At 42.2% G+C, this 27659-nt stretch overlaps 1 protein-coding gene across 1 annotated transcript in view; it reads right to left on the bottom strand.

Moving 5' to 3' along the window:
* Positions 1-27659, bottom strand: part of ESR1 (estrogen receptor 1) — a 192547-nt gene that overhangs the window by 148022 nt on the left and 16866 nt on the right. Inside the window, exon 2 of the mRNA XM_065401317.1 lies at positions 4677-4867. Coding sequence (XP_065257389.1) covers positions 4677-4867 — 191 coding nt within the window. The remainder of the gene's footprint in view (positions 1-4676; positions 4868-27659) is intronic.

Genomic DNA, 27659 nt, shown 5'->3' with positions numbered 1-27659 from the left:
CCTAGGTAACCCATTCCAGTGCTTCATCACCCTCCTAGTGAAAAAGTTTTTCCTACTATCCAACCTAAACCTCCCCCACTGCAACTTGAGACCATTACTCCTTGTTCTGTCATCTGCTACCACTGAGAACAGTCTAGAGCCATCCTCGTTGGAACCCCCTTTCAGGTAGTTGAAAGCAGCTATCAAATCCCCCCTCATTCTTCTCTTCTGCAGACTAAACAATCCCAGTTCCCTCAGCCTCTCCTCATAAGTCATGTGCTCCAGCCCCCTAATAATTTCTGTTGCCCTCCGCTGGACTCTTTCCAGTTTTTCCACATCCTTCTTGTAGTGTGGGGCCCAAAACTGGACACAGTACTCCAGATGAGGCCTCACCAATGCCGAATAGAGAGGAATGATCACGTCCCTTGATCTGCTGGCAATGCTCCTACTTATACAGCCCAAAATGCCATTAGCCTTCTTGGCAACAAGGGCACACTGTTGACTCATATCCAGCTTCTCATCCACTGTAACCCCTAGGTCCTTTTCTGCAGAACTGCTGCCTAGCTGTTCGGTCCCTAGTCTGTAGCAGCGCATGGGATTCTTCTGTCCTAAGTGCAGGACTCTGCACTTGTCCTTGTTGAACCTCGTCAGATTTCTTTTGGCCCAATCCTCTAATTTATCTAGGTCCCTCTGTATCCTATCCCTACCCTCCAGTGTATCTACCACTCCTCCCAGGTTAGTGTCATCTGCAAACTTGCTGAAGGTGCAATCCACGCCATCCTCCAGATCATTAATGAAGATATTGAACAAAACCGGCCCCAGGACCGACCCTTGGGGCACTCCGCTTGATACCAGCTGCCAACTAGACATGGAGCCATTGATCACTACCCATTGAGCCCGATGATCTAGCCAGCTTTCTATCCACCTTATAGTCCATTCATCCAGCCCATACTTCTTTAACTTGCTGGCAAGAATACTGTGGGAGACTTTATCAAAAGCTTTGCTAAAGTCAAGGAATAACAACATGTCCACTGCTTTCCCCTCATCCACAGAGCCAGTTATCTCGTCATAGAAGGCAATTAGGTTAGTCAGGCATGACTTGCCCTTGGTGAATCCATGCTGACTGTTCCTGATCACTTTCCTCTTCTCTAAATGCTTCAGAATTGATTCCTTGAGGACCTGCTCCATGATTTTTCCAGGGACTGAGGTGAGGCTGACTGGCCTGTAGTTCCCCGGATTCTTCTTCTTCCCTTCTTCCTGGTTACTTCCTCCACTTTATGAAACAAAAAGTTGTCCCCAGTACATTCCAATAAGTTCTTGGAAATCGTATTTTGCCATAATTTTAAACATATCTGGGTAGATAAATTTCCCATTACTACCAGGTCTTATATTTGGGATATTTCTGTTTGTTCAAGAAATGCCTCATCATCTTTCTGATTTAGTAGTCCTCTACCATGACATGACTCCTATTTTTTTACCCCTTTTATCTTTACTCAGAGATTTTCAACTGGTCTGCCTCTCACCACCTTCTGGACCTCAGAACAAGTCTATATATTCTTGATGTATAATGCAACACCTTCTCCCATTTTATCTAGCTTGTCCTTCCTGAACAAGCTGTGATTCTTTATACCAATATTCTAGTCATGAGACTTATACCATATCTCTGTCTTAATTGAAGACTATTAAAAAATATTAAAGGCCAGAAGTGACTTCCTGCATAACACAGGTCAAAGAACCTCACCTAACAATTTCTGCATCAAGCTTCTTACTTCTGTTTGAACAATAGTATTTCATCTAGAAAAATACCCAGGCTTGATTTAAAGGCTTCAGTGATGGAGAATCCACATGTCCTTAGGTGTTGCAATAGTTATTTATTTTTGCTGTTTAAAATGTTCACTTTACATCTAGTCCGTATTTGTCTAGCTTCAGCTTTCAACCATTGGATCTCATGTATTTTTTCTGCCAGATTAAGAAGCCATCTACTATTAGAAATGTCTTCCCTATGTAGGTATTTGTAGATCATGATCAAGTTACTTCTTAACCTTCTCTTGGATAAACTACATAGATGGAGCTTCTTAAAGTCTCTCATTACAAAGCATATTTTCCAGACTTCAAATCATTCTTGTAGCTCGTCTAAATTTTTCAATAATGAAGTAGTTTCTGAAAATTCAGGTCTGCAAACTTCCCAAATGAGTGCTCTGTCACTTGAGTTCAAGTACTGGCTGCATGGTACAAGACAAATGAGGAGGGTCTTTTCTATTTTACCCACCTCTCTTCAGAAGTGGCAATGAAATGAGATAGGTTAGCATCCTTTAAATCGCTTCATTTACATCTTAGATCCATAAATGTCCATAGAGAAGGCCTATTCATTGGAAGAGCAGTAACCCTGATAAAGTATAAATGAATAGAGCTAGGTGGAAAACTGTTTCAATCCCATGAGAATTTGGGATTTTGGGGGAAAAAATCCCATACTGAATCAGGCAAAAGTCAAAAAAACCCAAAGTTTTCATGAACTAAAAATCCAGAACATTCATTTTTGGTTAATCAAAATGTTCAGATAATTTTGAAGTGTTTCATTTCAATCTCAAACTTTTTTTCCTTCTTTCAGGGTAAATTTTCTAAAATTTTGAAATGAAAAGTTGTTTCAACTCAAAAAACCTAAAACTTTCTGGATTGACAATATTAAAATTTGATAGTCTCAAAATGTGTTACTTTAACTGAAAATATTACAAGTCTGGTATTTTGTTGACCCCAACATTATTTCGTGAACAGTTTCAGTTTAGACAAAAAAACCTTTTTTTGGAAAATTCCTGACCAACTCTACAAATGAATTCTTTCACAGATGCCTCTCCACACTCTGTTATGAAGACAATACAAACTGCAGTAATAGAAACATATGATATTTCATCTAAGATCCTTTCCATCCCCATCTGCCATGTCACCTGTAACTAAGGACTCAACTGATTAACACTTAATTAGGAGATCTGTTCTTTACATAAACTTATATTGATTCATTGAATTTATCAAGAGAACTGCATTTCACTCTGCCTCCCTCCAGTCCCCCTTATAATTGATTAAAAATAACAAAGCCATGGCTAAGATAACTTAGATGAGCCTAGGAAAGCAGAAATACAAATGATTAGTAACCAACCACTACCACTAAAATCCACCAATGTCTCCCCTGGAGCCAACCTTTCACTGAAAAGTTACAAAAACACTTTTCCTGCAGAAACATGAGAAGGTTTAGCTGAATGCTCAGGGGGAGGGATAGTTTGAGGGAGGGATAGCTTAGTGGTTTGAGCATTGGCCTGCTAAACCCAGGGTTGTGAGTTCAATCCTTGAGAGGGCCACTTAGGGATCTGGGGCAAAATCCAGTACTTGGTCCTGCTAGTGAAGGCAGGGGGGGTCCCTTCCAGTTCTAGGAGACAGGATATCTCCATTAATTTTTTTTTTTATAACAACATTTCCCTCATCTAAGTGGTAGCTATGCAAAGAGGCAATAATCACATTCTTGTGACAGGAGGTAGAAATATTCTATGTTTAGTTCAAATTGTGAAAAAAGCTACAAGAGCCTTCTGTGCTGATATATGAACTGGAGGTAATGTACAGAGGTCACCCAAATTTCATGCTTGATTAGTTTGTATTCAGAAAGAAACAAAGTTGTTTCAATTTGTTCCCTACTGGAGTAAAACTCAGAGGCCAAGTATGGTTTTTAGTAAGTTTTAACTGCTTCTTACCTAAATTTGGAGCTGAGCTGAATGAAATACCAGGCAGTCAAATGATTGGCTCAAGACAACAGAATCAGTTGCCCAACAGACACTGTACATGCAAGATATTCCTGGGTACCATTCAGTAGCTTTAACTACTAGATTTCAGTTCTACTTCTGCCAGGTGTACTCTGTCCCACGGGGTTTTACATGGACAGTGCCACGGGACCCTCTTTTGCTTAGTGCAGTTTTTGGGTCACTGTTTTTTGTGACAGTGTGCTGTACCTCCCTGTGTGATACCAAGTGGCAAGGCACAGCAAGCCATGAAAGAAAGAGACAACATGAGGGTGACTCTTCCCACCTCACCCCCATTCCAACTGCTTGCAGGACACAATATATTTTGAAAAGGAAACCTCTTTTATTGTGTTTGCATTCAAAGAAGTGATGTCCTTAAGGTGTGCCTTGAACTGAACTATCTTGCTAATCTAGCACTGAATTTATAATAAATCAATGAGCAAAAATTAAGCTGCACTCTGACAGGGAATTCACAAGAAAAGGCTGTTTCAGATAAGGATAATTGACATAAAGCAGTATTTACATAAAGAGCTTTGCACAGTATATGTGCAAAAGGAAGGCGGGCGGAGGGAAGAGAACAACCCAGCAGCGTTGAATAGGATTCGGCATAGAGTTTTATTTTGAAATTAGATTCTTCACCAGTGCCATGATGAGACATACACAAACCCAAAGATAGAAAAGAGAAGTGTTTTTTTTTTTTTAAATCTTGGACTAAACTAATTACAATGTTATTAGTTGATATATATAATTTAACAAACAGGGACATAAATGCATGTGGGTGAGCATGGTGATTGTCAGCTTGTGAAAGATATTGTTTTGTTCTCCAGGAATCAATTTATAGTCTCCGTACCTTCACAAATACACAATTCCCTAGGAATAAGGAACTTACTATACTACACTTCCACAAGTTATTACCTTGAATGCTTCTTTTGAAGAAGGCCTTACAGCCCTCGCAAGACCAGACTCCATAATGGTAGCCTGAAGCATAGTCATTGCACACAGCACAGTAGCGGGTTTCCTTGGTGGATTCCATGGACAGACTGCCCTTTTCACTGGTGCTGGACATCCTCTCCCTGCTCCCTTGTCGCCTGTTATCCGAGCTTGGCCTGTAAAATGAACATTCAGTGAATTTATTGACATTAAAAAGTCTCATTCCAGCTGCTGAGTTATATTAAAAGATATTAAATACTTTAACATTACTTTTACATGTAAGCAATTGCCTCAGACATGTTATATGATCACAAGGAGGAAAAGGAACAGGAATGGAAGTGATCTGTGGGATTGCAAATGAAAGGGAATGTGGTCAGAGAGACACTGTTGAGATGTGGTCCGCACTATGAAAATATTGAACAAGACTGCTTTGAGAAATGGAATGCAACTAGCTGAGACAGAATCATGAGACCAAAAATACTAAAAATTATTTGGCATACTATTTAACATACTAACCACTTACCAAAAATAAGTTTATTTAATTTTCAATTCTTGAACAGATGCCAGTTATCTTACCAGGATCACATGACCTTGTCCTAGCCAATTACATTGTGTTTCTGAATCTAACAAGTTGGACCTTCCTCCAGGTTTTACTTTTAGGTGCGGACATGTTGTCCTCTTCCCCACTTTGAGTGCAGCAGGATTCCCTGTTTTTTTATTAATGAGGCATCTGGCACAAACAGGAACTTCAAGCTTCTAGCCAAAACTCCCCAACAATTCTCCAAAGACTCCTGCTCTTAAATGCCATCTTCCTTTCATGTAGCTAAAATTGCTCCCCAACATCTGCTGCCACTCCTCCCAAGTATCCATATCAGCCAAAACTTCGTGGAAGCATTCCTATGCCACTCCCAAATGCTACCTGTCAAAACTCTTATGCCTTCTGTGCCCAAATTAAATTCATTGACATTCAACTGCTTAGAATGGATATCACTTATAGAAATCATAAGGCATTGTCATGTTAGCATATTCCAAGCAACTTTTCCTGAATTATACCAACAATCCAGTTTAACAGCATTTTTGAAGTCAAGCGAAAGCTTTTGCCTCAAGCCCTGTGTTCCAGTTCATTTTGGACTCTTCTTTTAATATTCACCTGTGGTTTATTTGTGACTTGTGTAAGTTGAAAACAGCTGTGAACAGTGAAATGCTGACATGGTAGAACTCTGGCTTTTTGGAGGTTCTAGAAAGTGGGGAGGTGACAGAATTCCTGACACCATAAGCATGACCATAATATGCAAAGTAACATTCATTTGCATATTTTGGATACTATTAAAATTTAAGAGGAGGAGGGAGACCTCTCTCCCTATGTCTACTTTTAACCCTTTCCTGTTTTTCCCATCATTTTATTGTCCTTCATTGCTTTGATTTCTCTCTTTGAAGCTGTTTTACCTCAATGTCTCATTTAACCACATCCCTTTTACTGTATCACTTCACTACTTCTTCTCCCATGTTGCCTAGATTTAGAAATAAGCAAAAGAAGCTGATCACTAATCAAACATGCATTTTTGTACTTTCCCTGTACCCTTCCACCACAGCCGCAAAGATGCCAGACCATCCCTTTCCTTCCAACACATGGAGCTGCTAATACCATCACATAGTGGAGGAGAAGAGACATCTCCCCACTTCAGTCTTTGCTGCTTTTTTTGAAATTCCCAACCCTCCCATTGTTTCCTGGTATGAGGGAGGGGATGAGATCCACTGGAAAGGGGAAGTATCTCACAGCAACAGGGCCAGCTCGGAGAAAAGGATGGTTCTGGCAGGGGAGAGGTAGACTAGCTTGGACTTATAAACAGAATTCATGGCCTAACTCTGCCTCATTATGATCAAAGATCTTCCCTCTTGTCCGCCAGCCCCAATAGCCTCAACTTAACTCAGGAAATTAACAGCCCTCCAGGGGTAGGACTTTTTGAAGTTTTCAGTGTTTTAACTCCAATGAAAAGCAAAAATAAGCTAACAAAACACCTTTAGCCACATTTTAACAAGGATAACCTATACACCAGTTTAGGTGAATGAGACTATACACTTAACTATTAATCAAAATGATTAATGGATTTCAGGCCTGGAAGGAATCATTGTGATCTAGTCTGACCTCCTTCTAGAGACCATATAACTTCCCCAAAATAATTCCTAGAGCATATATTTTATAAAAGCATCCTGTCTTGACTCAGAAAGTGTGGAAATGACAGAAGTGTTAAATGACTTTTTTGTTTCAGTTTTCACCAAAAAAGTTAGTAGTGATTGGACATCAAACATAGTGAATGCCAGTGAAAATAAGGTAGGATCAGAAACTAAAACAGGGAAAGAACAAGTTAAATGTCTTCAAGTCACCAGCGCCTGATGAAATACTCAAGGAGCTGACTAAAGAGATATAAGTCATTAGCGATTATCTTCAAAAAGTCATGGAAGATGGGAGAGATTCCAGAGGACTGGAAAAAGGCAAATATAGTGCTCATCTAAAAAAGGGGAAATAAGGACAACCTGGGGAATTACAGACCAATTAGCTTAACTTCAGTACCAAGAAAGATAATGGAGCAAATAATTAAGCAATCAATTTGCAGACACATAGAAGATAATAAGGTGATAAGTAACAATCAGCATAGATTTATCAAGAACAAATCATGTCAAACAAACTTAATTGCTTTCTTTGACAGAACAACAAGCCTTGTGGATGGGGGAAAGCAGCAGATGTGGTATATCATTACTTTATTAAGGCTTTTGATACTGTCAATGGTCTGAAGGAAATAGGAATAATTTTCAGGACAAATGCAAAGTACACCAATTAGGAAGGAACAATCAGTTGCATACATACAAAATGGGAAACAAGTGTCTAGAAAGGAGTACTGCAGAAAGGGATCTGGGGGTCAGTGAATCACTAGCTAAATATGAGTGAACAGCGTAACAGTTGCAAAAAAATAAAAAGTGAACATCATTCTGGGATGTATTAGCAGGAGTGTTGTAAGGAAGACTTGAGAAGTAATTCTTCCACTCTACTCCATGCTGATTAGGCTTCAACTGGAGTATCAGGAAAAAAGTGGACAAATTGGAGTAAGTCCAGGAAAGAGCAAAAAAAATGATTAAAGGTCTAGAAAAATGTGACTATGACGGAAGATTGAAAAAAAAATGGATTTGTTTAGTCTGGAGAAAAAAAAGACAGAGGGGGCAGGATAACAGTTTTCAAGTACATAAAAGGTTTAGATGGAGAAGGGAGAAAATTATTCTCCTTAACCTCTGAGGATAGGACAAGAAGCAATGGGCTTAAATTGCAGCAAGGGTGGTTTAGGTTGGACACTATGGGTACATCTTCACTACCCGCCGGATCGGTGGGTAGCAATCAATCCCCGAACGCGCTCCCCGTCGACTCTGGAACTCCACCAGGGTGAGAGGTGGAAGCAGAGTCGACGGGGGAGCCGCAGCCATTGATCCCGCGCCATGAGGACGGGAGGTAAGTCGATCTAAGATACGTCGACTTCAGCTACGCTATTCTTGTAGCTGAAGTTGCGTATCTTAGATCGATCCCCCCCCCCAGTGTAGATCAGCCCTAGGAAAAACTTCCTGTCAGGGTAGTTAAGCACTAGCATAAATGGCCTAGGGAGGTTGTAGAATTTCCATCATTGGAGATTTTTAAGATCAGGTTAGTTAGACAAACACCTGTCCATTATGGTCTAGATCAGGGGTGGGCAAACTTTTTGGGCCGAGGGCCACATCTGGGTGGGGAAATTGTATGCAGGGCCGGGGCAGGGGGTTGGGGTGCAGGAGGGAGTGCGGGGTGTGTGGGGGGGTGCAGTGTGCAGGAAGGGGCTCAGGGCAAGGGATTGGGGCAGAGGAGGGGTGCGGAGTGTATGAGGGGGCTCAGGGAAAGGGGTGGGGGTGCAGGAGCGGTGCGGAGTGCAGGAGGGGGCTCAGGGCAGGGGTGCAGACTGCGGGACAGGACTCAGGGCAGGGGGTTGGGGTGTAGGAGGGGTGAGTCAGGGGCTCAGGGCAGGGGGTTGGGGTGCACGGGGTGCAGAATGCAGTAGGGAGCTCAGAGCAGGGGGTTGGGGTGCAGGAGGGGTACAGGTGTAGGAGGGGGCTTATGGCAGGGAGTTGAGGTGTAGGGTGCAGGAGGGGTTCAGGCTCCGGCCCAGCGCCGCTTACCTAAAGCAGCTCTGGGGGTGGCAGCGGCGCGGGGCCGGGGACAGGGCAGGCTCCCTGCATGCCTGCCCTGTCCCCGGCCCCGCGCCGCTCCAGGAAGCACTGCAGCCCCTGCGGGAGGTGGGGCGGAGGGCTCTGTGCGCTGCCCTTGCCGCGCCTCCAGGTACCTCTCCCGAAGCTCGCATTGGCCGCAGTTCCCCGTTCCCGGCCAATGGAAGCTGCGGGGGGCAGTGCCTGGAGGCAAGGGCAACGCACGGAGCCCTCTGCCCCCCCGCCCCGAGGCCGCAGGGACATGGTGCCAGCCGCTTCTGAGAGCGGCGTGGGGCCCACGGCGCCACAGGGGGAAAGCCTGCGGGTCGGATCCAAAGCCCTGAGGGGTCGGATCCAGCCTGCGAGCCGTAGTTTGCCCACCCCTTGTCTAGATAATCCTTAGTCCTACTATGAGTGCAGGAGACTCGTGCAGTCCTATGACTCTATGAAGCTAAACAGATTGAGCTCCTTGAGTCTATCACTATCAGGCATGTTTTTTAATCCCTTGATCATTCTCATGGTCTTGTCTCTGAACCCTCTCCAATTTATCAACATCCTTCTTGAACTGTGGTCACCTGAAATGGAACAGTATTCCACCAGCAGTTGGACCAGTGCCAAATGCAGAGGAAATTAACGTCTCTGTTCCTACTTGAGATTCCCCTATATATACATCCAAGCAGCCCTTTAGGCCACAGCATTGCACTAGGAACTTCTGGTCAGCTGATTATTCACCATGACCCCCAATTCCTTTTCAAGGTCACCGCTTCCCAGGATAGAGTCCCCTATCCTGTAAATATGACTTACATCCCTTGTTCCTGATGTATACATTTACATTTAGCCATCTTAAAAACACAATGTGTTTGCAAGCAGTTTACCAAGTAATGTAGATCAGCAACCTATAGTATTCGTTATTTCCCACTCCCCCAATTTTTGGGTCACCTGCAAACTTTATCACTGACGATTTTATGTTTTCTTTCAGGTAAAACACTTGATAAAAGTGTTAAATAGCATAGAGCCAAGGACCAATCCCCGCACCCATTCCGTGATGATTCTCCATTTACAAGTACATTGAGACCTATCTGTTAGCCAGTTTTAAACCCATTAAATGTGTGCCAGGTTAATTTTATATCATTCTAAGGTTTTTTTGAAAAACTAAAATCCTGGGTGTTATCAAGTCAAATGTCTTACAGAAGTCTCGGTATATTACATCAGCGCTATTACCTTTACCAAGCAAACTTGTAATTCTCATCAAAAGAAAAAGGTAGTTTGACAAGATCTATTTTCCAAAGACCCATGCTAATTGATATTAGTTATATTACCCTCCTCTGAGTCTTATTAATAGAGTCCCACAATAGCCACTCTGTTATCTTGCCCAGTTTTGATGTGCTTTCCATCAGCTTCCCTCATAATAGAAAAAAGCTGCAAGAGAGAAACCCAGTGGCTCAGCTTTGGGGATTCCTACAGCTGTGACTCACGCATAGGAATGCTCAGTTTCTACACACAAACTACTGTTAACAGAAGAAAAAGTGGGGTTAAGTATTTCATTGCTGTTGCCACATGCCAATCAGATCTGAACTACTTGTTCCAAATACCCTGGTTCCTGACCTATTAGCAAAGTTCAGATGTTTGCCAACAACTCCAATTCAGCTGTACAGGGCTTCCTGCAGTTAAGTACAAGTGATTTTTTTTAAAAGGTTGCAGTAAAAGGCATCATTATCCCAGCAAACATTTGGAGATCTTCAATCATCAGGGTAGCCTACCAAACCATTTGAGATCAAATCACCTAAGTCATTTAGGAACCTAAATCTTATTGATAGGCTTTGGACCAGGCCCTATTCTCTACATTGTACGTTCACACTGAGGTCACAAAGCAGTGTCCTACTCTGAACATACGTTTTTATAATGGCACTGTCACTGGTTCCCACATTTGAAATAGGTTAGGATTTCCCAGTGGCTCTGTGAACATAGGTAGAGTTTTTCAAAGGTTCACTTTCATTAAGAGCCTCACTAACAAATACATAGTCATAAGGTTCTTTCTTCATTGTGTTCTTGATAGGATAGGGAAGATTTTATTCTTTATCAAAATGTTTATATCATTTCTGTAAAATGCATGAATAAACTGAAATATTGCAACAGTCCACTTATCTTGTTAGTTACAGAATGTACAGCTAAGACCCAAACGGAAAAAAGAATGCATGGGATGGAGATTAGAGTGAGTCAGAAGTTAAGGCTGTATGCACCTGACATGATACTCACATATTAATAACAAGCATTTTTTCCACCCCACAATTTGTGATTAATCCATCTTGGTTTGCATTCAAAATTATATCTACAAATCTGAACTAATACCTTTACACGTTATTCTTTTGCCTCCAAGTATTGGTGTCTCAAGATACTTCCTTGAGAATTCACCACAACTGAATATGAATATGTATACCCGAACAACACAACTTCTGACATATTTCCCATTGCTTTTGACTCCTCATAAACACTTTATGGGTGTGGTTTAAGCTGTTGTAACATGAATATCGTATCTAAAAAAGCCCCAACAAACTACTGCTGAATCTTGCTAATTCACATGAATGACTGTGGAGACCCATGGCAAATTAATAAATTTTGGAAAATACAAATAAGCAAATACTTAAAGTGGAGATAATGCAGCACGGAATATGCTTTGTTTATTTGACCAGTGTAGTTTAATTATTTATTTAATTTATATACTTTATTTAATTATTTATATAAATACATTTCAAGGTATACTAGACATGTAATAAATAGTAATACTTTCTGTAGTATAATTTGCAAGTATAATGGAATTTTAACATCACACGTCTCTACTGCACAATTTTAGCAGAGATGTGGGATCAGAACATCTTTGTGTGCAAATTTTAGGGTGTGCAGATTAACCAAGGATTGTTAGGCCTTCCAGATTTTTTATGAGATAGAAAGAGTCCTCATATGGCTCTTAAACTGGGTTAATGTGGGCCTCAGAGGCCAGTTATGCTATCGGGATGCGTCTGGATGGGCCAGACTTAATTTAGAATGAGTCCCAGCTAGGTGATTACTTTAAACAGAGGAGGTTTAGAGCAGAAGGGGGCTGTACTCCCAGAGAAATTCTGCAGTCACTCCCTGGGAAAAGAGAGAGAGAGAGACCAGAAAGCTCAAGGAAGCGTCTCAGAGGAGGAGGAGGCGGCAAGTGTCCTATCTCCAGGAAGCAGGCTGAGAAGGAGAAAGGGAAATAGAACAGACAGGCTTCTCCAGGGGCAAACTGGAAGCCTAGCTGAGAGTAGGGGTGCCAATTTTGGTTGGATGTATTCCTAGAGACTTAATCACATGGCACAATCTTTAATTCAAGATTAATCTTTAATTCCTGGAGACTCCAGGCCAATCCTATCTGACATGGGCACCCTGATGACCTGCAGCCTGCTTGAACTCCTGAGTGAGCGGAGGAGTGTGCCAGGACCTGCATCAGGGGATTGACATAGGCACAGAAGGGCAGCCTAGAAGCAGCAGGGCCACACCTGTGGCAAGGGGGCTGCCAGCAGAGCGGAAGGTTTGGTTTTGTATACATTTTTAGGTGGACTTTGGTAAAGGATTTAGGTAAAGTCTGTGGCCCCAGAAGGGGCAGGACTCTGTAAAATGATCTGGCTAGAAAGTCAGGATGCTCTTATGGCCAGAGTTGGCCGAAGGACAGTGGGGGAAACTGAGGCAAAGGTCACTGCAATGCCACATTCATCCAAGAGGGGGGAGTCGGGGCAAAAACTTTCTACATCACCTCAATATCCTGCAAGCCATGAGACAGTAATGGATCCAAGACAACACTTGGACAGTACCAAAGAAGAAATTCTCTAAAATGAGTTACTATCAGAATAGTCTTACATCAAATCTCATATTAAAAGTTGCTACATATATCATAGCTATGAGATTTAGCTGGAACAGCTATGAAGGTAGATCTCCTTTGATTTACAGGACCCTCCCCATGGATTAATTCTTCTATATATAAGAAAACCTCTCTTCTGGAGCATACAATCTGTTTATGGCGTTCGGACACTGGATGGCATTGATACATGAGGAAATCAGTCTACTCCTCCTCAGAGATATGGAAACATCGGCAACTGAAAGGATGTTATACGACTGAGGCTACAAAAATGAGTTTTCTTCCTGTTGTAGTACAAGAATGGTGGATCTATCACTTCCTACATCTAGGATCTACAAATTAGAGAAGAAGCGATCCAACCTTGAGCTTCAAAACTAACTTGGGAAACTAAGAAGAAGAAAAAAAAACCCTTATCAACTGACTAGAACAACATATCTGAAAATATATACAAACACACCATAGATGTATATACTAGCATTATCCAATATTACATTCTCCAGTGGATTTACTGAACCCCAGCTGGTTAAACTTTATGGGGCTAGTACAGGAAGACAAATGCTGGAGATGTGATTCAGATAAGGTAATGCTCAAAGCATGCTCTACTACAGTACGCTTTGGGAGGAATTAATCAGAAGACTGGAATTGCTACTGAACTACAATGTAGACATTGCTCTTTCATTTATTTACTTACTTAGATATCCACTGCATCTATGTGCAAATTCTACGTGTATTGCATATTTTATTGTACTATAAATCTCTTTTTTTCCCTAAAAAAAAAAAAAAAAAAATTATAGTACAATAAAATCTTGAAAACAAATTTCCAGGAAAGCCAGACGACACAACCAACCCAAAGGCACCCTCCAATATTAGACTCTCCTTCCTGGCTTCCCTCCCCAGAAACATTACAGCTTAAACATCCCCTTTAGAAAGAGTCTAGGAAAAATAACTGTGTCCTGCAGCTTGTCGTAAGAGTCTCATAGCCAGGCTCTGGTATGCCACAGTGGGAAGCAAACTGCAGTGCCACAGACCTCTCACTCCACACCAGAAATATGCTGCTGCCAGCCCCTCCCACTTATTGCAGAGGAGTGTTGGCATGAGCTTTGCATAATCACAACCATCAAAGCATCACAGGAGGAGATAGACAGTCTCTGGGTAAAGAGGACACAACCCAGTTACAGCTTTAAAGTCAAAAGCAGTTTCTTGAATTTCACCCAGAATTCAACTGCTAGCTAGTGCACATCATGAAGCACAGGTGCAACGTGCTCCTCGCAAGAAACTACATTCTGCAGTAGATCCAGTGCTGAATGATTTCAAGGGTTGTCTCGTGAAGAGCACATTGCAACAATCTAACAGAGAGGTGTCAAAAGCACTGATGACATCACCATGTCCAAAAGATAAGGGCACAGCCTTTTTGTTACCATGCAACACTAGTCTTCTCTACACTCTTTGCAAGTGGCAAATGGTAACAAACAAACCAGTTTGTAGGGGAAGGGGGGGGGGGGGAGGAAAGGCCAACCAAATGACCCAGAAAGTAAAAACCAAACATAGCATGGAATTTGTGACTGAAAATTAAAGCTTCCCATTTGTGCGTAACAATAAATTTGGCATTATTTAACTTGAAACCCTTCTCTGGAGCTGTAGCATGACCAGATTATATACAATAGGAGATGGGGACAAGCCACTGCTCTCCCCATCCCTGACTCCATTTTACAACTCCCTTCTGTAACAGGCTAGCAGAGTCTACTCAGAAACCCTCTGATTAGCAGGTTACTTCGGCTGACTCACAGAGACAGGTAGAGCTTGTCTATACCCTGGCTATACTAAGGATTAGTCTCTCTAGGCAAAGGGATGTAGGGTCTGAGTTGGAGAAGTTCTGCAGTAAAACCCTAGGAACAACCTAGTCTAGGGGAGAGGGAGGTGACTTAGTCTGAGTTTTGTGTTATGTTATTGTTATTTCAACTGCCAATTAAAAAAAAAAAAAAAACAATCCCAGGAAGAGGGGTCAGTTTGGGCTCTAACCCAGGATCCCGGTGTCCTGTGCTAAAGTGAGCTAGGAATTCAGCCTGTTCACAAACCTAAAGACATCTAAGATAAGAGGGAGGGCAGGTCCCAGAGTAAGGGAACCCTTGTTAGAGGGAGTGAGAGAGATGCAAGTTTGTGGGATTCCCAGTTTTGAAAACAAGACTAGTCCACATTTACAAGACGAGATTGAAGTTCACATGCATCAAACCCGAAACCAAGACCCATTTCAAGTGTAACTGAAGTTGACTGGGAATATTTTGTACAGTTGTATTAATCATTAGTATGGTATTGGTCTACTCTCCAAAATGGAATTAATATGATTCTAGAATATCAATTTCCATTTGATATATTAAAAAAGGTCATGCTAAGTGATCTGGACAAAATTAAACTTTTTTATAAAGTGAGGGTGATTTTACAAAAATGGAAACTAGCAAATAAATTAAATGGTAATCTGAGATGGAAGATTTAGCCAGACTGAAAAAATTACTTTCTAGCTAAAAGCAAAAAAGGTAGACTTTGAAGAGATACCCTCACAATTTTTAGCATTCTAATTAAACTAATTGTAACAACACGTACCAAACAGCAAAATAATATGTAATAGCCATGGAAGTGGCATCTAGTGAGCAGAGGCTGGCAACCAGGATTCCTTGATTTGGCTCTGTTTCATTGTCAACTTGCTGTCTGACCTTGGGAAAGTCAATCTGGCAGCAGTTTGTCCAGCTATAAATATGAGTACAATAACATCTGTCTTAGGTATTTATAAGGCACCTATTGCCTTGATATTTATCTCACAAGAAAGTGGTGAAGTGTTGTGGGGACACGGTCAACCACAATTATTCCCAAAATAAAGAGTTTGAAAATACAGGAGGCCACTGGATGACCCCTGCTAGGTTGGGACTGGGCTGCCAGGTAACCAAGCAACTGCCTGGTGGATCAGTTCCCTCTATGGGCTGCATGGTCACTCTAGACCCCTTCCTCTCCATTGCCTGTGCAGATTATCTCAAATCAGAGGAAATCGAGTGTGACACCTGAAGACTGTCAGAGCAAAAAACATTTGTGCAAATTCTCAGTACAGCAGTTCGTCCAGCCACCCGATAGAACCTGCACACCCCCCCCCTCCCCCATACCTCTACTGGTGCAGGAAGCCTGCACAGGCTGCAATACCTCTCTTCCCCTCCCCCCCCCATCTCACCTGAGCTGTGCTTCAGGCCCTCTCTCCTTCCTTCTCTCTGGCTGAGCATGAAGAGAGCTGAATGAATGAATGAGCAGGTAACTGGGAGTGCATGGTGAAAATGAATGAGGGATTAATGGCTCTGGGGGAAATGAACACTTAATTTGAGACACCTAAGTCCTGATTTCTCAGAGTGCTGAGTACTATATATTTTCAAAATACAGCTTCCCATTGACTCTAGTTGGAGCTGTGAATTCTCTGCACATCTGCAAATCAGACCCCAGGGTCTGAGGTCAGGCACCTAGAAACACATGTTTGGTTTAAATGGTTTGACTAGTGTCACCTTTCTACCGGGTGGAGTCAGCAGCAACAAGAGCCAGGTTCAATGGTTCCTCTTAACAATACAAAATAGAACCAGCTTGAGTCCCCACCCAGAAATCTGGGAGAACTTAACACCACCCCAGGAACCCTCAAGAAGCAATTCTTCCCCACTTGCAAGTATTGCATCTGTGAATAGCAAGAGAAATGTTATTAAAAGGGAAAAGGAACCAAACATTAATTTGGGAAAACACCACAACCACATTCAAAAGCATATGACCATAAGCAAACCTGACCCCACAGTGTATTGGGCAGTGTCTTTTGCCTCAGTTTCCCGCCTTGCGGTGGGAAAGTCCACCGAACAAATGTTCCTTTAACACATCACTCCCTTCTCCCTCTGGTGCACCCCACTCACAGTTGGCTGTCCTTGGTTAGCAAAGACCCAGAGTTCCAAGGTGCATTCATAGGGGGTCACCCCGCCCAGAAAGCAGGGAGATATCAAGCGATGTCTTTGTGCACCTCTGCAGCTGGCGGTTTGCCACTGCCTCCATTGCTTTTCTCGGTAGTCACTGGTCACGCACTGCCACATTCTTATGTTCCACCACTTAACCCAGGTCTTTTAGGGATTGCAGTGGATAGCAGGGAACCTCACCACCAGTACAGTCTCTGCATGGTCTTTCATTTCACCACTGTCCCTATACCAAGTTTAAGGCATAGCCCTTAGACCTGCTTATCAGTGATTCAGCTCTGGCAATGGCTGAACAGAAATGATGATGCTCAGTTGAGTTTAATCAGCACAGTCTTTAAGCACTGGGGAATGAAAGGTCAAATGGCACCCACACCACCCAGTAGGAACACCTTTCTGCACCCCTGCTCTTCTTCACTGCAATTTGCCATCCCTACCCACTACTTAGCAAGTGAGTTTCAGTTTAGAGTGACCCCCTCAGTCAGGATAGGCTAAGAACAGTTCTGCTGCCCTTTACTCATACAATAAGGATAACAACATACCTCTAACCCCATATGCCACTGTCTCTTCTTATTCCAGAGACAATGCAGAGTTTAAATAAAACTTAAATATGGAAGGGAAGCCAGAAGTCAGTCCCTGTCATCTCCATTTCTGCAGCACCATTTGGGTTTCCTAATGACTCACTGTCATGGGGCAGCCCCCAGCAGGCTGCAGCACAACATGCACACTTGCCTCGGTTTCCCTTTATATGTCCCATGCAAACTTGCAAAGGAATATTGTCTCATCAGGAGACTGTCTCATCAGAATTTACTCAAACTAATGTTACTTCACACTTTGTAACTTAATCCTACTAAATTTGTAGTGAGTTTTATATGAAATAAGAGGGTATAAAATGCAACTGAGTTTAGCTGACAAGCCTATAATGCATAAAGACAGAAAGAAAATATGCCCCAACTGCTGCATAAAGACAGTATTTAATATGAGGGCCAAATTCTGTTCTGGTACTCACGTGTTATACTAGTCTGTGTGTGAACTGACTCCAGTGGGGTTACAACAAATCTACCCATTTAAACTGAAAACAGAATTTGACCCAGACTCTTTATGACCTATATATGCTGCAGCATCAATCTCAGGGCTTATCTACATGGCAAAGCTATTATGAAATAATCTAGGGTGTGAATTCTAACTGCCCATGTGGATACACTTATTCTGCACTAAGACTGCCATTTTGCAGATTAGTTTAATCCACTTCCAAAGTGTTTTAACCAAAGTCACACAAAAGCACTCTTAGGGTACACTACACTTTGAGCTGCAGGTGTAATTTCCATCTCAGGTAGACTTATGTGCGCTAGCTTTGCTCGAACTGGTGTGCTAAAAATAGAAATGTAGACACAGCAGCCCAGGAGGTGACATAGGCTAGCTGGCCTGAGTACAATAGCTCTAGGAGACACTAGGTATTTACTTGAGCAGCTAGCCCCTACCGCCAGAGCTACACTTCTCTTTTTAGCATGCTAGCTCAATTAAAGCTAGCATAGGGATGACTAGCCAAGTTGGAAATTACCCTCCCAGCTCCAGTGTAAATATACCCACAATGCAGAGTAAGATCATCCACATGGGGAGCTAGTGTGGAATATCTATTCTGCAATAGATATTCTCGGCTATTTCCCCATGTAGCCAAGCCCTTAACTTGTGGAGGGCTTCTGGATTTGACTAACAGCTAGGCCATCAAAAAAAAAAAAATACTGGCCAGGTAATAAGGCAACAGTACACAATGATTTTAGTTAACCAGACTCTACTTCAGCCAACTAAATTGAATTTGGCAATCCAATAGTCAAGAGTTTATACACAAATATAAACCCTTGGCTCCTGGATTATATATATGTGTGTGTTGATGGCAGCAACTGAGCTGTTTAGTGCCTGTAATGAATTTCAACTGGCTCCTTTTCATATCACAGCTATTTTTAACAGCTACCAAAGTAATCTGTTTAATTAAAATATAGTGGAATTCTGTTTCCTTGAGGATTAGTATTAATCATATAAATCAGTGTTTAGTGTAACATTTATTAATCTGGACTACACTGGGATCACGAGATGCCCTTTTTTTGAGGGATGGTTTCAGTATCTCAGACAGTTTTAGTTAAATCCATGTTTTGTCCAAGTTTCACTGGACCCAAACTAGTGACCACCCAACCTACTCCGGGATTAACTCCCTGATGCAGTCAAGGCACAGCTGTGCCTGAACGCTGTATCTTTCTCTGCCAACCTCTTACTCTCTGAACCATGCCAGTCCCCAGCCTGTCGAGTATGAAGTGCAATCTGAGACAACCCATAATTCATTGCACAGAAGCATGCCAAATTTGATGAGGAAGCAGTTGACAGAGAGAGGTGCAGCACATTTGGCCCCCATCACAGATTTGACTATGTCTGGCAGCAGTAAAAAGTGTGTGTGTGGCTTTGACAGTAGAGGAAGAAGGAAGCGGAGCAGTAGCGTCAAGGGCCAACAAAGGCAGCTGTGCCCAGAGGTATATTGAAATAGGGGGACTTGGCAACAGAAAACTAACTGCCTCTGGAGGAAAACAAAATGTAGTGCCCATGTAAGCAGTGTAAAAGAAGAGACTGAATCTGAAAAGCTGGAAGGATAAGAAAGAAATACAAGTACTTGTTAATCCCCAGCTGCTCAAACCATCCTGTCTGGCTTCCTCTCTAGCATACACATTTCATAAAAATATGGTCACCTTTACCTACTCTTTTGTTAAGCCTTAAGTACACAGAATTGGAAAGTCACATTTTAAGGGTAAGACAGCATAAAGGCCAGATCAAATCTTATCTCCAGGCTGGCTGCTCCTAGATAGGACCTCCTTCAAAATTATTCAGTCCATACCCTAGGGTCCTCTCTCTTCTAGAAAGTCACTCCCACCTCCCTTAAATCTGCAGGGAAAAGGGTAAGTGGGGTCTGATGACTCAATGTGATAGGATAGGGAGTTTCAAAGAAATGCTTCCAGCTTGTTACACCCACCTACAGAGCAAAATGCAAACTGGAATTACAGTTGATTTTAATCAGTCATAAATCTGTCTTCACCGCTTTGTGGTGTTTTGATAGGTTCACATGCTTCTTTCATTATTAGGCAATCCCTCTTTTTGACTTTTTAGGATTGCATGATAAAACAACTAAGGTTAACTGACCAATAAACTAGCTTAAGGTATTACACTGCCTTTAACTTTAAAATTAAATTGTGATGTTAAATGCGTAAAAATTTGGAATTTTGTAGGAAAATCCCTCTTCAGGCATTGAAACAAGTAAATAAATTGTTCCCATTTACTTTGAGCTTAAAAACTGTAAAGTCTATGTTAATACAGAGTGTTCTAATATTTCTTTACATATCATTAATGTCAACATGAAATGTAAACTTAATTGTCGAAACTGAGAACACATTACTCCACTATCTGCTGGCTTCATTTATTATTAATAATCCCTTTGTTGTGAGCATAAACAATACACAAAACACATGTGTGTTTTACATTTTTCTGTTTAAAAAAATCATTAAAGAAGACCCAATAACTTCCACAACAGCACTGGAAAAATCTGTGCGACCTGCATGAGACATCTCCTCTTTTTAAATTATTCTAATGGACAGAGCAATTGCAGTTCCATCATAGCTGTACTGAGGAAACCAGGTAAGTAGAGCTGGTTGGAAATCTAACATTTATTTTCATTCCAAATTGGTATAAAAGGTCAAAATATCAAAATTTGTCATGGAACTGAAAATTCAGAAAAAAAATTCAAGTTGGAAGTCAGGTAGAGCAGGGATTTGAGAGGAGGTCTCCTATCTCCCCACTGAGTGCCCTAACCAGCAGGATATTGGCTACAATGGGATAGGTGAGGCTGTCTTTCTCCTCTCCCGCTCTACCCTGAGAAAGGGCTGACCTGGCTTACGCACTTAACTCCAGGAGAGGACTCATGAATCTTGAGCAGAGATTGATGCCTTCTTCCAGCCTGGGGAGTCAGGTACTTAAGTCCTTTTGAGGAGCTGGGCCCTATTTCCTCTTCCTTTCATTTGTGGGCCTGGCTAGTTTATGCAGCTCCCTGCTTAGTTTGCTGGCTTCTGTGAATCTCTCTTTTAGGCATTTATCTCTCTCCAGACAATGCCTGAGAAGCCTGGGCCCCTAACTCAGGCCTGTAAATGCCACTAGGTGGCAGGGCACCTAGTAGTTAGGCATTGCAATGCTGAACATTGTAATGTCTAAATCCCCTTTGAGAATTTGGCCCCCTATTCCTCTTACTAGATCCATATGTCATAATGGCTGGTTCAAGACTCCTTATGCTGCGAGTTTCTGTGGGAGGTAGTGTGTGTGAAGATATCTCACAAAGCACTTCTATTCAAACTTCCCCCTACTGACTCCCTACAACAAACTGCAGGAGCAATAGCTGACTGCCCAGTGAAAGTTGGTGCTGCAACAGCACAAACTTTGGAAATCTGGTAGGGTACTGTCACTCCCAAGCCCCCCATAAAGCCCAGGCATTAGACAACAGTCCCAGTTGTTCCCCTATTGTTAGCAGATCTGCCCAGGGATAGTGATGACAGGTGCTGTGTATATCCGCACACAGTTCAGACAATAAAAACAATAAGGAGGAGCCATAAAAACTTATGGCACCTTAGAGACTAACAAATTTATTTGGGCATAAGCTTTCGTGGGCTAAAACCCACTTTATCAGATGCATGGAGTAGAAAGTACAGTAGAGAGGTATATATACACAGTACATGATTAAAACCCACTTTATCAGATGCATGGAGTGGAAAGTACAATAGAGAGGTATATATACGCAGTACTTGACCTCCACTGTTCTAATCTTCAGCTTCTGTTTAACAAAGACTGGAAATTATACTGGATTGTATTGTGACATGGAACAGCATAAAATCAAACTCATTTCGTTAGTGACCCACAATTATTTGAACTCAATAATCCATAAGAACATAAGAACGGCCATACCGGGTCAGACCAAAGGTCCATCTATCCCAGTATCCTGTCTACCGACAATGGCCAATGCCAGGTGCCCCAGAGGGAGTGGACCTAAAAGGCAATGATCAAGTGATCTCTCTCCTGCCAACCATCTCCATCCTCTGACAAACAGAGGCTAGGGACACCATTCCTTACCCATCCTGGCTAATAGCCATTAATGGACTTAACCACCATGAATTTATCCAGTTCTCTTTTAAACCCTGTTATAGTCCTAGCCTTCACAACCTCCTCAGGTAAGGAGTTCCACAAGTTGACTGTGCACTGCGTGAAGAAGAACTTCCTTGTATTTGTTTTAAACCTGCTGCCTATTAATTTCATTTGGTGACCCCTAGTTCTTGTATTATGGGAATAAGTAAATAACTTTTCCTTATCCACTTTCTCCACATCACTCATGATTTTATATACCTCTATCATATCCCCCCTTAGTCTCCTCTTTTCCAAGCTGAAGAGTCCTAGACTCTTTAATCTCTCCTCATATGGGACCCTTTCCAAACACCTAATCATTTTAGTTGCCCTTTTCTGAACCTTTTCTAGTGCCAGTATATCTTTTTTGAGATGAGGAGACCACATCTGTATGCAGTATTCAAGATGTGGGCGTACCATCGATTTATATAAGGGCAATAATATATTCTCAGTCTTATTCTCTATCCCCTTTTTAATGATTCCTAACATCCTGTTTGCTTTTTTGACCGCCTCTGCACACTGCGTGGACATCTTCAGAGAACTATCCACGATGACTCCAAGATCTTTTTCCTGACTTGTTGTAGCTAAATTAGCCCCCATCATATTGTATGTATAGTTGGGATTATTTTTTCCAATGTGCATTACTTTACATTTATCCACATTAAATTTCATTTGCCATTTTGTTGCCCAATCACTTAGTTTTGTGAGATCTTTTTGAAGTTCATCACAGTCTGCTTTGGTCTTAATTATCTTGAGCAGTTTAGTATCAGAAGTTAAAAGGTTAATGTACTAATTCATTACGCCCTAGTAGCAAATCAACTCCCTTTTAGTACTAATCTATATATAAACTATATACAGTGGAGTGTTTGCAACTTTTGACAACAGTCTTACAAGCATGATCTATGAACGAGGAAATGTATATACTGAATTAAGGACAGAAAATCAGTTGGAACTCCTTGGATGGCTCACACAGTTCCTGCTCATACACAAAACCAACAAGGACAGATAACAATGAACATTAGACCTGGCATCCCATGGAAACCTTGATTCTATAAAATATGTTGAATTAGCCCATTGTATATGATACAGAGAACCATACCGATGTGCAATCAAACAGGTTCTGCCAGTAGTTGGCTATTTCAGTGCATTTACCTGGCCTGCTTTTGGAAGGCAGGAGCCACAGAGAAAGTAGAGCTGTTCATATTATTTTTCTCTTGGTGGGTGGGTACAGGTCTCTTTGAGCTGAGTCTACACTGTGGAACGAAACCATTTGTAATTGGACAATTACTGAACACTTAAGTACAAATGCTTCAGTATATTTAAGCACCTTTGCATTTTTGTCTTGTATCCACAGTAATGCTCTTAACTGTTTCAGCTGCAATCAAAAGGACATCAGTGCACTATGGGACACTGGTGGAAAGAATATTTGAATCATTCCATCTTGTCTGTCCGCATTGACACTAGAATGGTTTGGGTTGGACAAATTCTTTTTCAAGGACTTGTGTATTCCCACTTGTGCGAATTGGCATCTCTGGGGACAAGGTGAGACACTGCCTTGAAAAACCACATCTGCTAGGGAGTGCATAAGCGTTCTCATGAATGGGTGATATCACTGCTATATTTTTTTAGGAGGAAGTGCACTTTCCTCAGTTGCCTGAGTTCCTTCATCGCTGCTGCAGAGAGTGAACAGATTTAGCTTAATGTCTTTAGGACTAGACCTTCACTTAATCTTTTTCTTGTATTTGTAAATAGCTAGTACAGAGTGCAGTGAGGTTAAGTTCGTTCTTAACTGAGCTCTTTTCCTTGCCCTGAGATCCTCTGAGCTCTTTTACCAGGACCATATCAGACGCTGAGTCCTATAGGGATTTTAGTGGTGTGCTTCTCGCCCAGCAGTCATACCAAGGGACTTCCCAGGCCTTCTATGTCTGGATGAAGCCCCTTCTGTTACCCAGTGTATGATCTCCCACATCTTTACTCACTGGGCCAGAAAAGAGACATGTTTGAGGAGCCAAACTCATCTGCCTCTCAGTGCCTACAGCCAGATAGTCTGGCAGGTCCGTTGCTGGTGTCATGACCAACCTCAGTGCCGAAGTCCTCTTCCATAGGATCGAAGATGCCCCTCTTAGCTCTGGCCCCAGTGCTGCTTTCCACCAAGAGCTTGAGACTGGCATCTCCACAGCCCCATATTGAGTGCAAATCCCTTGGCTGGTACTACTCAGTACCGGTCAAGTCTCTGACCATAAAATCGGCACCAAAGATTAAGTCAGCACTGCCTCCATAAAGCCTCAAAAGCTCCAACTCCATGCTGACTCTTCATCCAATGCCGTTGCCATTGGCACCAGCTCTGACACCTATACCAGACCTGTCCCTTTGTGACGATACCTCTGCCTCGACACCTCAAGTCAGGTCAGAGACCCATTCAGGTACATTAAAGGAGGAGAGGAAGCACACCTTTCCACAAAAGGAGCTTAAACAAAAGAAAGAGGAAGCACAAATTCTTTCATCTTTCTTACTTTCCAACACAGGAGTGTTTTGAGACTTCTCAAATGGCATAACTGTCACTTCTTCTTCACAAACCTCCAGCGCCAGACATCTCTTCACCGATTAACTGGACAAGTCACCATTTTGGATCTCAATGGGAGTTTTGATTTTTCCATGAATGAGTTGGGAATCACCATCAGGCCTACTGCCCACTCCACCACATGCTTTACTGCTGTTTGGACTCTGCTACTGCCTGTTCACCTGTTCAGATTTGGGGTCATTCTGAAGTGTCTCTGACATCTTTGGAGATGGGTTTGGAGGGTCCCTCGACTTTACCTTGGAATATTTGCATCCCTTTTCTTTTCTCAAATCCAGGTCTCCTGGAGGAACATTATTCAGGGTCTACAGCAACTGCTTATATGGCTTAGTGAACAGGACTCTGTGAAAGCCCTTTTGGAAACTGTGAGACAAGCTCCAGCTATAGCACCAGCACTGACCACTGGCACCAATATCCCTTCCAGCAACGTATTGTTCTTTGGCACTGATGTCTTCACCAGAGCTGATTCCTTACCTAGCACCAATGCAGCCTTCATTACCAGGACTAATATTGGCACCAGATCCCTCAGATCCATAGCATTCCCAAGGAATGGGATGAAATCCCCTTTTAGAGGACTCGTATGAGTCCCCACTGAAGGAACACATTGACAGTACCTCACCAGGAGACCAAATTGGAGCTTCATGTGTTTTACCTCCTGATGAACAGAGGCAATTCTAGGAGCTACAAGGGAGAATGGCTCATGCAAACAGGGATCACAGCACCAGACATATTTGATCCCCTATTTGATATTTTACAGACATATACCAAAGAAAAGCTGTCTGTCTTTCAGCACTGGTCTCCTCAATTTGGCCAAGGAGATCTGGCTGTCACTCTTTTCATTTTTGCCATTGTCCAAGACAGCAGACAGGACGTATCCCATATCTGCCGAAGGACACGAGTTCCTGTTACAGCATCCTCCAGCCAACTCCACAGTAACATCGGCAGGTAAGAGGTAAGAGCTAAGCAGAGCTTCTCATTCCACCTACACTGCCTGAGAGGGATGCTGGACACATTTGACAGAAGGGCTTATTCACCTAGTTACTCAGGCCTTTGGGTTGCCAACTATCTGGCCACCATGTCCCACAGTTAACTCCGCCTTGTGGGATGCCATGAGTCTCATCTTGGACTCCCTGCTGGAAGAACAAAGAGAAGCAGCTAAAACTCTTGGCACCGAGGGTCATACACTTGCTAGCCATGCTCTGAGAGCAGCATAAAACACCTTGGACACAGCGTGAGAGCAATGGCCACAGGAGTTGATCTCAGAAGATATACATGGCTTAGATCCTTTGGCCTCACACCTATATTAAGGGATGCAGACATAGATGTGCTATGGACCACCTACTAAACCTGCTGCTGTTAAATGATGCCAGGAATATGGAAATGGGATTCCTCACCACACTCCCTCACAGCCCCCAGCATCACCCTCCAAACATCAGATCTGAGAGCATGGTTGAAAGCTGCACATCAATGTGCACCATATCATCAGTCCTCCCCCTTCGTCCCCTCCCTGTGAACCCTGTCTCTCCCCCTTCTATGTTGCCTGCTGCATGATTACTTCTGATTGCTGGGTTTTGGACTGGATAATCCATTCAGTTCTGCACCAGGCCACCTCATCATCCTTCCTTCCTCATGTACTCATTTCATGAGAGTCCTGTGTGCAATAAGTGGATTGGGACAGAGAGAGCAAATCTGAGAGTTTGACTCTATAGCCCAGCGGTTAGGGCACTGCCTAGGATGTAGAAGAGTCAGGTTAATTTCCTGCCCACTTAAGATTTAATTACTTATTCAAAGTGGAACAACTTCAATGAGAGAGAGACATACCCGATCCCAACATATCCAATATCCTGGTGATTAGGGCACTTTCTTAGGCGGTTGGCGACATGGGTTCATGTCGCTGCTCCAAATCAGCAGAGTGAATATCCACAGCTGGGTCTCCCATATCCCTCATGAATGCCTTAACAACTGGGTTACTGGGTATTGTAGGATACATACCTGGACAGAGATGGGAGCTGTAGCTCCTAGCTCCCCATCAGTCTGCTAAACTCCGAGGGTTGATTTTTTTTTTTTTTTATTTCCCTGCCATGGTAAATTTCAAAATTCAGCTTTTTGTTCCAAAATGAAATTAAATGATTTTTGAAATTTCCTATAGAGCAGAAATTCCAACTTTTGACTGACTAGCTCAGCATATCTGAAATTCAGGACAAATATGTCTCAAGTTGAGCCCTAGAATCAGAGGGCCCTTTTAAATATTTTGGCTTAAGGCTACTATGACATTGATGTTAAAATAATCAAGGGAAAAATATGAAAAATTGTGATAAGAAAAATTATGTTGCCTTTTCCTTTTTCTCATTCCTCTGTCTGTATTTTGACTATTTTTAGATTTCAGGCTCTCCTGGCAAGGACTTGTGTCTTTTCATTTGGATTTGTGTGGTAACTATCACAATCATGGGTGCTGAATAAATAATAGTAATAATAAATAATATTCTGGGTATGTTCTCCTTAGTTTTGCCCTTCGTGTTGATGTTAATTTTCTTGCAAAACTTATAAAATAAAAAGTTTTGTTTTGTTTTTCACAAATACTTCCAATCTACTGATGTCATTCTTACAATGATCATGCCAATGGAGCATTAGAGAACTCTTTTTGGCTTCTATGTCATGGTACTTCATTAACTTTCTCACCATTTATTGTCTTTGGACAGTAGCGCTCAGCTTTTCTATAAAACTACTGGGATGGGGGGATGGAAAGTCTAACAGAAAAACAGGGGTAACTGGGATTAAATGTTCAGTGTTGTGGACACTGAGTCAGCACCCTCATCATAGCGTTTTACAATCACATTATCACCTGCTCACATGGTACCACTGTGGCTTGCTGCCAATGCACAAGACTCACAGTTTCCCTTTTGAATCCTGTTTATCCTTTTTCCAAATATGCCTGTTTTTATATAAATGTAGAGACAATCAGTTTTCATCTATTTGTTGGATTATATTTATACTGTAAGTTCCATCTATGCACTTGTGTGTATGGAAACAGTATTACACACCTTGACCAAAGTGTACAAACTTGGGTATCTAAATTAAGGCTCCTAAAGTAAGGGACACCTACATAAGCAGATTGA

Source organism: Emys orbicularis, chromosome 3 (genome assembly GCF_028017835.1).
Source record: "Emys orbicularis isolate rEmyOrb1 chromosome 3, rEmyOrb1.hap1, whole genome shotgun sequence".
NCBI classification, from domain to species: Eukaryota; Metazoa; Chordata; order Testudines; family Emydidae; genus Emys; species Emys orbicularis.
This window is presented reverse-complemented; position numbering and strand designations above follow the sequence as displayed.